At 44.3% G+C, this 14007-nt stretch overlaps 1 protein-coding gene across 1 annotated transcript in view; it reads left to right on the plus strand.

Moving 5' to 3' along the window:
• The first annotated feature begins 344 nt into the window (after positions 1 to 344).
• SLC22A3 (solute carrier family 22 member 3) overlaps positions 345 to 14007 on the plus strand; it is a 634522-nt gene continuing 620859 nt past the window's right edge. The window contains exon 1 of the mRNA XM_069234623.1: positions 345 to 909. Coding sequence (XP_069090724.1) covers positions 475 to 909 — 435 coding nt within the window. The 5' untranslated portion in view covers positions 345 to 474. The remainder of the gene's footprint in view (positions 910 to 14007) is intronic.

Here is a 14007-nt window from a genome sequence, read left to right on the forward strand (position 1 = left end):
TCTTATGACAAAACTAGCATTGACCACGGCAACCACAGGCCTCTTAGCTTTGCCAGTGTTGTGCTTCTTCGCACTGTTATTTGTAATTTTTTATCGCATTTTAAAATTATGGCCATAAACCCCGAAATGCAAAGAAAAATCCATGATGACGGGATACGTGAGAGTTCAGTGTGCCCGTGTGTGCTAGTGCTGCACTTTGGTTTACGGTTTGTGACGCGCGGTTATGTTGTGTACGAAAAAGAGGTCATTAGAGAACAAGAGAACGTGTGTAAAAAGAATGGAGGGCTCGGGGATAAGGAGGAGGAGAGTGATAAGGAGGTGGGGAGAGAGAGAGCGGGAGGCAGCCAGGAACACTTCCAGCAGCGCATGCAACCGCAACTGTCAGAAAGTTCGGCGAGCAGAGCCTCGGCGCTGTTCCTTGAGTAGTGCACACCAGCAGCGCTTGCCCCAGCCGGGGCATGTGGTGTGGGCAGAATGGCTACTTTTGACGAGGTTCTGAAAGAAGTCGGAGAGTTCGGGAGATTCCAGAAAAGGGTCTTTCTGCTCCTGTGCATGACCGGCATAACGTTCGCGTTCCTCTTCGTCGGGGTGGTCTTCCTGGGTCAGACTCCGGAGCAGTACTGGTGCCGCAGCCCCGCCGTGGCCGAGCTGAGCAGGCAGTGCGGCTGGAGCGCGCAGGAGGAGCTGAACTACACCGTGCCCCCGGCGGAGGGCAGTACAGCGCCCAGCCAGGCGGAGGGCAGCTCGGCGCACAGCCACTGCCTACGCTATGACGACCGCGAGTGGAACCGCACCGCGCTGGGCTGCGGGGGCCCCGCTGCGCCGCTCTCCAACCACAGCGGGGCGCTGCCGCTCACCTGCGAGGACGGCTGGGTGTACCAGGAGGTGCGCACCACCGTTGTCAGCGAGGTAAGGGCCTCTGGGCGCCGCATCTCGACTACTCGCACTTTCATTCTTAAAGCCAGTATAAATATGAGTTGTGCCAAAAAGCGGATGGCCGCGGAGGGCAACCTGTCTTAGGCTTTTTACCAAAAATCAATTAACCATCTAACAAAAAGTTATAATATGATAGTTGTGATCTGCATTCGCATATTGCACGTGCCCTCCCTTAAACGGTATGGTAGATGCATTTCACAACTCACAATTAATTTGTTGTGCAGTTACACGTGCTCGCATTTTCTATTACTATAGTAGCTGAACTCTCCGGTTTCCCGTGCCCATGTGTGAATTACTGATCCACTTCTGATTTTTCTTTGCATTAAGGCAATTTTTATTCTTAAATCTAAAATGGGATAACCAGACTACAAATAACAGAGCGCAATGGTGAACTTCTCACACATGGAATTGAGAAACTTAATAGTTCCGTAGTAGTCAAACACTTGCTCAGTCAGTATTGGAAAGCTGGCAACAGCACCTTGGTGTTTGCCATTAATGACAGAAACGTATCCTTTCCACCAAGCATTCTTACATGCTGCTTCTATTTTCCTCTAAAGTAAACAAATAGGTCTCAAACCAAAAAAGCTTTTCTATTTAACAAGTATATGTTTGCAATAATTTTGGAAATTTCGATTGGTTCCAAGAAAGGTGGCATCTAGACTTCGTTTTTATGTTTACCATGAAAAATGCAGGACTCTGACAGGATAAATTGTGCAAGATTGCAAACACATATATCCTATGATGATTCTGTTGCGGAGTAATTTGAATGTACAATGAGTTATTACTAGAAAAGAGATTAAAAGTAGTCCTCTTAGTATCAAAATTAATGATAAAGCAACGAAAGGTGCACAGTGTTTAGGTGGAAATAGTCTGTTTTCATGAACCGAACATATGATATATAAGGGTGCTCCTAAGGGTGAGCTATGGTGGTGCAGTGCTCGAGAAGGTGACGTGATATAATACAGACAAATATTACGTAGCAAGAAAACCACAAAAGCTTCTTGATAAATAAAGCACACTAAGGGGGTCATTCTGACCCTGGCTGTAGACTACCGCCAGGGCCAACGACCGCAGGAGCACCGCCAACAGGCTGGCGGTGCTCCCATGGGCATTCTGACCCCGGCGGTACAGCCGCGGTCAGATACGGGAAACCGGCGGTGTCCCGCCAGTTTCCCGCTGCCCATGGGAATCCTCCATGGCGGCGCTGCAAGCAGCGCCGCCATGGGGATTCCGACCCCCTTACCGCCAGCCTGGTTCTGGCGGTTTTGACCGCCAGAACCTGGCTGGCGGTAACGGGTGTTGTGGGGCCCCTGGGGGTCCCTGCAGTGCCCATGCCAATGGCATGGGCACTGCAGGGGCCCCCTAACAGGGCCCCACCAAGATTTTCAGTGTCTGCCAAGCAGACACTGGAAATCGCGACGGGTGCAACTGCACCCGTCGCACCCCTTCCACTCCGCCGGCTCCATTTGGAGCCGGCATCCTCATGGAAGGGGGTTTCCCGCTGGGCTGGCGGCGGCCTTCTGGCGGTCGCCCGCCAGCCCAGCGGGAAACTCAGAATTACCGCGGCGGTCTTCTGACCGCGTAGCGGTATTCTGCCGGCGGGACTTTGGCGGGCGGCCTCCGCCGCCCGTCAAAGTCAGAATGACCCCCTAAATGTTCATAAGCAAACAGTTAACTCAATGCCGTGCCCATTTTTAATCGCAATAAATCAAGCATTTGATCATCTACGCCTCAACGTTTTAACCCAGTTGGATATGATTTATGGTAGGGTCTTCATTAGGACCAACAAAGGGCATACACCCTCACACGTCTTGAAGTAAGTATTGGTGACCTGTGTGTGTTATGCCATCAGGTAAAGAGGATCAGGTAAGTACCCTCTATTTGGTCAGGACCCGCAAAATGAGGTCCTACAGAATAAACAGAGGTCGGAATCAAAAATTAATAGTGTAGAACCAATCTGTATCGACCATTACCAGTGGTAATTACCTCCCAACTGTTATATAGAAATCCAGTTATAAGGACCTTCAAGATACTCTTGTGTTCCTGAATCATAAATAAAGACCTCTTCATTTTTTATTCAAGGGAGCAAGTTATATACAACTTAAGCATAGATTCTGAGTACTACTGGATTTATCTCAATTATGTATAATAATCAATCAATCAGGATGTTTATAGTGAGGCTGCTTCACCCGTGAAGGTCTCAAGGCGCTATGGGGTTGTGCTGCGGGATCACGCTGCTTGTGCCTGTTGGATCAACATCCAGGTCTTGAGGTCCGTGCTGAACAGTTGGAGTGATGGTGAGGCACTGAGGTGCACGGGGAAGGTGTTCCACTTCTTAGCCGCCAGGTGGGAGAAGGAGCGGCCTCAACTGTTTGCCCTGCAGATGCACTGGGTAGATGCCAGGGAAAGGAATCTGGAGGGGAGTTCTCTGGTAGGTTGGTGGAAAGTCACTCAATTATTAAGGTACACTGGTCCTTCATTGTGTAGTGCCTTATAAGCATGGATGAGCAGTTTTAACTAGCAGATCTTTGCGACTGGTGCCAACGGAGTTTCCTGAGGTGAGGGATGATGTGCGACTGTCTGGGGAGGTTGAGGATGAGTCTGTTTGCTGTGTTCTGGAGTTTCCTCATGAGTTGGGCCGTGATTCCTACGTAGAGGGAGTTGCCGTAGTCCAGTCTGCTGGTGACAAGATCTTGTGTGACGGTTCGCCTGGTGTTGAGTGGGAGCCACCTGAAGACCTTCCTGAGCATTTGGAGGGTGAGGAAGCAGGCAGAGGAGACAGCGCTGACCTGTTTCTTCTTGGAAAGCTGGCTGTCGAGGATGATGCAGAGGTTTCCGGCAAATTTGGAAGGTTGGGGTAGGGCCCAGTTCAGGTGGCCACCATTTGTTCTTTCATAGGGTTTCCTTGCCTTTTCAGAAGATGAGTACTTCTCTCTTGTCTGTGCTGAGTTTGAGACAGTTGTTGTTAATCCAGACACCTACCTCCTTCATGCATTTTTTAAACCTGTCTTTGATGGTTGTTGGGTCGTTTGTCAGGGTGAGGATGAGTTGAGTTTCATCAGCGTAGGAGATGATGTTGAGTCCGTGGCTCCTGATGATGTTGGCCAGAGGCGTCATGTATACTAATAATAATAATATAATGCAAAAAAAGCATACTTTTTGCAAAATCAATAGGCCTGGGAAACATGCAAACAAAGGGATACACAAATGCTTTGGTATTAGTTTGTAGCAACAATGGAGGCAGTGGTGATAATGTAATGGTGGCAATGTTCTGCATACAAATGTTGCATTTTTGGTATGAGTTGCACAAAAAATACATGGTGGTACTCATGGTAGTATTCGTAACAGTGGTTGTGGGGGTAGTGGAAATAGTGCTAACAGTGGTAGTCATGGTGTTGTAGTAGTGATGGTGGTGGCATACTAATTTTGGTGTTAGTAATATTAATCGAGATGGCAGTGTGGGAGGTGGAGGTGGATGTTAGTGAGTGAGAGGCGGCATATTGATGGGGAGAAGAAAGGTGTGTTAACTGAGGAGCAGAGAGATGTTGGATCTCATTTAAGTTCTGACAAAAGCCTAAAACCTAAAAAACCCTTCTGCAAAATAATATAAAAAAGTGTATCCTGCCTACAATGCATGGTTGAGTTATAGAATTGAATGAGTGATGAATTTACATTGAGATGAGAAATAGTTTCGAATGCATTTAAATGCATACCCTCTATATGGTGCATAATCATACCACAAATTGCCAATAACACGAGGTAAGAAAGAAATACTTGGCTAGGTCGAAACAAAGCCTCCTCAGTACATTTTAAAGCATTGGTAACAATGCATATTACATACAACTCCGCTGTCAAGCCAGCCCTAAAAACGACTCTCTAAGCTGTAGCAGTAGCCTTTGAACAATCTTGGAGCTCTACAATTTGCAATATATAATGACCATTCCACAACATCAGTTCTAGCCAAACCCTCCATGATTCCAGTGGCTACTTCCTTAGGTCAGAATTCCATTTAAATGCACCTGCTTCACGCAGAAGTAGAACCATTTGAAAAACTTTATTGTGCAAGTACAGTGTTTCCATGTAAATATAAATGTGCCTTACTCGTCACATAGTCTGTCAGTTGATTGATATTATGCAGCTGATAAACAAAATAAGGTGTTTGTAGCTCAAATTGATCCAGAGTCATATTTGCAAAGAGTTTACAAAATGCATAGCAGCAAGTACATTTGCCGCACTGCCTAGTGTGAACCAACTTAATCAAACATACGTGGTTTTTGTACCTAATGCAGCAGAAATGTCTGTGTGCTGACAGCGCTAAGTGCGCATGTCACAGTAAAAGGGAAAGGGTTTCTTCAGAGTTCTGGGTATTGTGCATGGTTGAGGGGGCGCTTTATATCTCAGCCCCCTTCAAACATTGGCTGCATAGACATGCGGCACATGCCCAAATTGGCACAGCATGTCTGAAGAATGAAGCTTACTTAGGCGGTGACGCATTTCAGCCCAGCTATCCAAACACCCTATCAAAAGGCAGGTTAGAGCGGAGTGAAGCAGGGTCAGCCCCAGCCTTATCCTGACTTCTGACTGGGTGCTCAACAGACCCATTTCCAGTTGGATATGGGCGCATTGCTCAGCCTTCCAGATGCCTACAGGCAATATCATTGGAGTAAAGGTAAACATTACGAGACGCTTGTGCTGTGCCTGAGTATTTCATATAAACCTCGGAACTCCTGTGCATAATGTTCACTGTAACTGCCATAGATGTTGTTCGATGTCTCACTCACCCTCAAACCGTGGCCCATATCTAAGAAAAAGTGGCGCATCAGAGCTGATGCGCAACTTTTTCTGCACCCCCCTACCGCCACCTAGCGATACCATGGTTGCACCATATTGATAATATGGCACGCCATGACCGTCGTTAGCACAATAGCATCAACACTTTTGAGGCCATTACTGCGCTTTGCTACACTAGCGTCAACAATTTTGACGTTAGTGTAGCAAAGTGCAACGGGGCCCATAGGTTTCCATGGGAGCGTCATTTTAACGCCTACTCTGAGCAGACATTAAATATGACGTCACAAATGCCACAGAGAAATCTGTTAAATTTCACTGCATCATTTTTTATGAGCCTCCAGGACCTGAACGCCCCCCTTGGATACATTATGCCTGGCACAGGCATAATGTGGTGCAAGGGTTTACAAAGTGCCACCACCGCACCAACCCTTCTCACCTCTCTTTCAGCAAGAAACTAAAAATGTTTTCATTTGTCAGTGAAGGTTCAGCCACAGATTAATTTGTCAATGCCATGAACTCCTTGGTGTTCACATGTTCTGCCCAAACCCTAAATTAAATGGTATAAAAAATAATAAAAAGCAAATTCAGACTTGGATGAAACATTCAGAGATATGCTTCATTTAAGATTAGTATAGACATCTGAGCTAACAGCCCAAGATTTATGTATTTTTAGGCTACTTGTTCCAAATCACATACAGAAAGGGGCAGTGATGTCATACCAGTGGCACATTGATCACTATAAAAATTGCAAAAATATCATTATTGCAAATATAAAGAGGGGAAGATGCCCAGTTGCTATTTCTTGGTAAAAACAATTTGCTCGATCAGAAGTATTTTTAGATGTTAACTGGCCTCTCAGCCTATTGAAAGGTAACATGTTTTTATCACCTTCTTCAAGGATGATCAACCTTGAAAAGATGAAAGGCAGAGTTAATAAGGCTGGATTCACAGATTTGTCATGCTGGTGCAATAGATGACTGAGCTACTAGACCAGGCTGGTACACTAAATACTTTTAATGTCCACTTAAAAGAAAAAAAGTGCATTTTCACTTGAAACCTTTAAAAAAATCCTTTCACTATTGAAATACCCTCGTACAATTTGCACGAGCTTCAGCTTTTCTAAAAAGCACCACTGGACTGCATAGCTGGGCAGAGAGTTTTACCAACTCCAAAAAGTCATCCCCAGGATGCACTGGTCGTGCAAAGCTTGGTTTATCAGTTGGAAAAGTGAAGCTGGGGCTGCACTGCTAGTGCAAAGAATGTTTTACCAAATCAAAAATATTTCCAGGCCCAGATTTTTTCAACGTTTCTAGGAGGAAGAACCCCCCTGCGTACCCTTCAAGGACATGGGGCTTGTTCACTTTGCTCACAATCATGGATCTAAACAATATACTTTCGCCCCACCACTTTCCAAGTTCACCAGCCGCCTCTGCTGCTGTTTGAAAGCTGAGGTCATTTCAGTTGCTCCAACCGCTCTCAACACCCTGAAGTTCTCTCTCTTATATCAAGCCATCAGTCTCAGCTAATGCAGCAAAACAGGTAGGATTCGCCTCCCCTATAAAGCTGTCTGGGGCACCTGCTCTGGGAGCTGTTGCTTACAAAGAGAGCTGGGTAACAGAAGTCTGCTGGGTTTAGAACCGGGGAGCATTCACCCCTTCAATGATGGGAGAATCCATGCACCTACCCTCAACATCTTAGGTGTTGTTGAAAAGAGGTGTAAGTATTTATGTGCAAAAGGGGAGTTAGGAACAGGAGAAAAGAGAGAAATATGGAGTGAGATGGAGAGTAAAAGAGATGAAGGAAGAACGAGAGAGAAAGTCTCAAAGAAAGAAAGAGGGGGAGATAAAAAAGAAACCGAGTGAAAGTAAACAAGAAAATGGTGAGGAAAAGAGTGTGAGCGAGAAAGGCAAAGGCTGGGTAGAGATGTTTCACACCATTCCGAGTGCTGCAATGGGTCTAATTGGCTTACAAGACACCATGCCAGACCCAGAAGTATAAAGTGACATAAGCAATTTGTGACACAATACTGTCCACCTACATCTTACAAATTAATAAGTGCAAGATAAATATTTCGAAATTTCAAAATATAAATAGGATTGCTAGTCATTGGGGTGATGTAAATTGAGATGTATTTGAGGAAAATATAGGATGAATTTAAAAGCTGTATGCACCGTTGCGCTGACTAATACAAAGGATTGGGAAGCCTGACCCCAAGATGACCACCCAAGGTCTCACAAGACTGCAGCTTTTGTTGCTGATCTCGCGAGACGTCTGATTGACTATCTTGTGGTCATGCTGTCCTAACCTGCAAAGGGGCAACCCAGCATGGCTACCATAGTAGGGTCAGGCTAGCACTCAAGTCCTGACATTAGCATTAAAAAAGACTGCTCGGGAGACGGGGGAGTAACCCTAAAAATTATGTTTTTTCGGTAGGACTCGTAGGCTAAAGAATCATATATAAAACGACTTCTGATAACTGGTGTACTTCTCAGAGGTACAATAGTCCCTGCTGCCTTGCTGTGGAAACTCTTCTTATGAGACTGCAATAGTCGCCTGGGCTGGTGCAAGATGTGACTGACTCTCTACACAATTGCTGAAGAGACTGACTTGAGCAAGCTTATGTTTGAAGGGGATTACCCAAAGCTCGCTTTTTCTCTGCGGTATACAACATGTATAGCACACAACTGCACTGTCAAGCCTAACCTAAAAAACAGTGAGTAAAGTGAGTCCTTTGCCATTTTTGAGTTTTACTGTTAACTCAAATTCATGTTCATATAACAGACACTGGTGTCAACGCTGCAGTTACTTCAGCAGGACACTTATCCTTTGAAGGGTTACAAATATGTTGCATATCTTTTTTAATTCGCATACCTTAAATCGTAAAGTACCTCCTAATGAGACAAATGCATAACAGATATGAAATGTACTGTGCTGTTCTGCGGAGCTGTTTTTAATGGAAACAAATGCTGCATAGTTGCAAGATAAAGTGTCTTTCCTTTTGGCATGATATAGTTAATCGTGTAGCATAGTTTGGTTTTCCAGTGCTGCATAACTCCCCGAAGCCCTGCATATAAGGTGCGGAATGGAAAGAGTGTCCAGTCTCCAGGACCAGACAAAATCTATTGTTGTTCTGGAAGCTCAGCGATTTAAAACATTTAGTTAAACTCAGTGTTGACCAAACTGCATGTCTACGGTTTGCTGTGTTTTTTACCATCTTTCTTCATTTTTAGGGGAAAGGTTCAAATGTTTTGTTCCCTAAGATTTTTAGCAATATTTAATTGCACTGATTTATTTCTCTCTTTCTTAATTGACGTGTTGTTTGTATTTGTTGTAGTACTAAGTGTCATTGCTTTTGTATGCATCTGGATGTACCACAATAGATTAAAATATGTGTTGTGTTTTGATATTATTGGGTGAAGCCTACCCCGAACACAACGTGAACATAATGAACAAATATGGCAGCACAACATGAGAAGTGGTATTGTGGCTAATTCACAGACTTTGAAACCTAAATAATGGGTATTTCACGATTGTTTTTTTACTACTTCACTAAATTGTGTCACCTTGGGCATATCTCATTCACTTCTCTCAACTACCTATTAGTAGTAGAGCTGATCTGAAATTGTATGTGCTTACTCACCGCATGCACCCTTACCATGACGAAATGTCATATTGTTAATGTAAGTTTATATTCAAATTATATTGGCAGGAATGCAGACATTCTTGGGCAAAAATGTGCAGCTTTTGCTCTAATTTTGCATTTAAATTCCCTAACTAACAGTTGTGATAGGTTAAATATGTGGTGCCTGGAAACACGTGGGGTTGCTTTTCTACTGCACTTTTCTTTCAGAGTATTTTCAATTTTTGTGCTACATAAATAGTAGCCGTTAGACTGAGCCCCTGGAGCATCACACATGAAACATGGCGTCAAATCATGTAGCTGGACTGGAATTTGCAACTTCAACAAAACATCCATTTCTTCTCAACAATGTCTTCTTCTCAGCACTCTACAAAGCAGTCATCTAGAAGATGACACACAAGATTGCATCAAAGACATATAATTGGCACAGATGCCTTCAGACTCAACCGCCACCATCAGCAAAGCATGTGATAATTGCAGAGCTTAATTTGTGCTTGTTGTTTCTGGTGCAGGGCATCAGCACTTATTTTTGAGGGCCGCAGTTATTTTTCTGCCTCAAGCATTTAGTGGGAGCAAAAGACACATATGGTTGAAGAAGGAGGAAGGGAAAAATGAAAAAGCGTCACAAAGGTAGCAAGCAGAAAGCTGCAAGAGTGAGCTGAAGGGGCAGGGAGTGGCTGTAAATGGACTGAAGCTGCCCAAGATGGCTTCAGGATTACGCTGCCTCAGTATTCCGTACTAGCACATTTAATTGCGGCAGCCGTGTGTTTAAGAGGAGGGCTTTGGGCTCTGGCACGTTTTTATTTACAAATTAAGCAGTGGATAATTGTGCTCTGCAGCAGAAAGAAGCCAACAGTTAACTTATTTAGCATACACATCTGTACACACAATGCTCTATACAGATACTTAACACGTTCTAGTTGGCCACTATCCTACATAATGCATCAATTAGGTATATCTTCAATGCCCGATCAGGGGTAGTACACTTTACATAAACACATTAAAATACAATATGTTAGCCTTCTACCTAGCTAGGGAGGACAGGACTGGGAAACCAAAAGCAGCCCTAGCACAAATTCTCAAACTAGTCCCATCACCCCTCCACTTCCAGCTCTATCTCTCTTTACATCCGTCCATTCTCTCCTTCTCCTCCCTCTCTGATTGCTCGCTCTTTCCACCCCCACCCCCCTCATGAAGCCCCCTCTGCCTGCTGCAATTAACCTCAGGGAGCTGGAGAAAGTGAAACAGAGGCCCCGGACATCCGAAAAAAACAGCCGCCAATGGCTCCAGCCCATCAGGGAAAAATGCCTGATAAAAAAAAGGCCTGTCCGGCCTGTTGCTGACCACTATCAAGAATAGCTCACTGTTAAGTAATACAAAAATCAACCAAACGAAGCATAACTATAGAGCGGACGTCCAGATGCTAAAAATGCTTATATATACACATGCACTTAATATTACATGACTTAACACGCATAAGATGTGATGTTGAGCTTCCAAACCGATTTCAGAAGTTTCAACTGTTTACTAAAGACCTGAGGAGATCAAACTAGCACAAACAAGGACACTGAGATATTTGAACTTGGCAAAACTTTTCACATTGCTCTTATCTGACTAGTACATTTTAAAACGTGATGGACCTTACCCGTATTTGCTCCAGAGGCAGGTCGCCATTTTAAAGCAGTACGCTCATCTATATCAGTTTCCGGGACAAAGCAGGGCGATTGTCCTTTCTTCCTGTTTCAAGACACTGCCCAAATGCTTAGGGAGCAAACTGCACTTCTGACTTCTTCACTTGAATTGAAATTCGTTTGCTACGTATTTTTCCATGTTAGTAATCTCTACACGAGCTTCTTAAATTTATGGTAAACAAATGGTAATTGACACCTGAACTCCATGTTTTTAATCCCGAGATTCATCTGGAAAGATACTTTAGTCCACTTGATGCAGTGCTTAATTTGTAAATAAAAACGTGCCGGTGCTCAAAGCCTTTCTCTTAAACACGCGGCTGCTGCAATTAAATGTGCGAACAGGGAGTACTGAGGCAGCGTGATCCTGAAATTATCTCGGGCCTCTTCAATCCATTTAAAACCCCTCCCTGTCCCTTCAGCTCACGCTTGCAGCTTTCTGCTTTCTCCCATTGTGAAGCTTTTTCGTGTTTCTCTTCCTCCATCTTTCCCAAATGTGTCTTTAGCTCGCTGTAAATGTTTGAGACAGAAGCCTAATCGCCGGCCCTAAAAAAAAAGTGCCGGTGCTTAGCACCGGTTACAACAAGCACAAATTAAGCACTGACTTGATGTAAACCAAGACTGTAACGTTCAAATTGGATCAGATTGTTCTTTCGAAGGCCAGGACATGAAACATGTTGTCTCAATGACATGCAGTTAATCTGGTCAACCTTCCATGTTGGACTGGCCGTTCGGGAAGTTTGCCACTGCCAGACGGGACAGCGACTAAAGGCCATGGCGTGGGACTTTTCCTTTTGTGCTCATGTGCAATGAGTGGATCAACAGAACCAGCTCACACGCTTGCTTTTCAAGATGTCGCGTCTGGCAGTGCCAGAATGCCGGAAATGGCAGTCCAAACTTTGCTTTATACTGGCGTCTTGTTTGCTATGTCGCGATTTTGATGGAAATGGTAGCACCTGGGTTTGAAGGTAACAGTGCTTCAGCCAGGATCGCTAAGCCTGCATCTAGTCACATTGCATGAACATTGTGAATCAAGGGTGAGGGTCCTCGTTTACCAAACTGCACCCCCCTTGCACTTCAAGGCAATTTACGGATCTATCTGAATATTGTGTTTTGCCCATCTTTGCTTTTTACTCTAATGCCACGGCTGACATTGTTAGTTTGTACCAATGTCAATGCTCATTTTGCAGTCTTTTGTTGCTACTGATGCCTATTGATTGATTTGCAATCAATAGGTCAAGCTTGATTTTCCACACACCAAATCTGGACGCCAAACGGAAGTGAGCAAAACACTCCCATATAATGCACAATAAGTTGGCATTTGGTGCATTACATCTTGGGTGTGCATTAGAACTGTTTGGATTTGTTAAGTGTGTATAACGTAAAGTAGGCTCTGTGTGATATGTTCCACTGTAGTAATTAACACCTGGTATTGCTAAAGGTTATTTTGTTAATTTAATGTTTTTTGTTAATGTAGCGTTCTAAGTTCTGCACACAGTGATGACAATACAATGTTGCAATCACATTAATGTCCACTGATCAATGCTTGATCGTCCTCCAGCTCATAGTAAGACTTGCCCCAGATCTTAGAGTATTTCTGAGGACACCCCCAGGCCTGATAGATCAGTTTTTCCAGCATGGCGCACCCGTCCACTCCTCCCACGGCTGCCAGGGTGGGGAGAGAGGGACCTCCATTTTTTATTTTGATTGTGGGTGCTCTCTCATTATTCCCTTTATATAAGGGATATGGGCCATCCTCCTACAGACAGCTCCATGTGGCTGCCTGCTGTGTCAGATTCTGGTGGCCGACAGGTAACCGTGGACATGTTAGCCCTACCATGTGGGATGATCTGGTTAAGAACAGAAATTGCTCTGATCCAAATCTGTATTCGGCTCTCTTTTTGTCAAAAGCTTTCATTCAATCATCTCTATATACGTCCCCTACCTTTTTGCATCCAGTTGTTGGTAATCTCTTTCTAAGGTTTTCAGCTCGGAAAAGCACCAGATACTTCGGTGAGGGGTTATTTTTACATTGTTCGTCATAGTGCTTGCCCTAATTTGGGGCATGAGCTTGATAAGATGTGTGTATTCTTTTATTCCCCCCCCCCCCCCCCCATCATAGCTATTTGCTTCAGTTATTTTTGTGGCATCCTGTTAGGAGTTTAGTTTTCCACTTTGAAGTTGGCATTACCCAGAAGACCAGATGCAGGGCAGGGCTGGACTCGACTGGTCTATAGGGCAATCAGGCAATGCCCGATGGACTGGTGTGAGAGATCAGTGTGTGGGCTGGTTTTTTTGTAGCAGTTTGGGGGCCTATTTCATGGCCAGGTGGGCCGGTTTTCACTGTTGATATCCCTGATATTAGTACAGATATTGCGCTTTTTCGATTGAAAATGGTTTTATTCGATTTTTTAGGAATATTGTTATTGAGAGTTCCTTTAAACGTTCTGGAAAATCCCAAAACACTGACGTTGTGTAAGATCTGCCTTCCGCGTCCTCACCATCGCTCCCAGAATTCGTGCAAGGCCTTTTAGTTTAATTATGCTTTTGCACATTTCTTAGACTTGTGTGGTCACAGTTTTAATGCTTCTTCTGTAGCTTTTGTTATTTCTGACATCTGTGGCACCTTCCAGCATCTCTGTGTACTGTATGACCTTATTAGTTTGAGTAACTTTTCTCCCTTTCTCTTTGACCATGTAGGCAGCCGAGTAGTTCTGGCTCTGTGTTTCTAAACACCAGAATAGTTCTGAATACTTCTCCTGTGTGCTTTCTTTCTATTCTGGCTGGCGCTTTCAAAGGATTTCTGTTCACTCACAGGTGTTTGCCTTCTAGCTTGTTCTGTCCTCGAGTTGTTTATGGAGGAAAGGAAGAGGGCAGTGATTCTTCCATTGTTGATGTCTGCTCCGGCCCCTTTATTTGTTTTTCGTTGTTTGTTTCATCTGATTATAGTCT

The sequence above is a fragment of the Pleurodeles waltl genome, chromosome 5, assembly GCF_031143425.1.
Source record: "Pleurodeles waltl isolate 20211129_DDA chromosome 5, aPleWal1.hap1.20221129, whole genome shotgun sequence".
NCBI lineage: Eukaryota > Metazoa > Chordata > Amphibia > Caudata > Salamandridae > Pleurodeles > Pleurodeles waltl.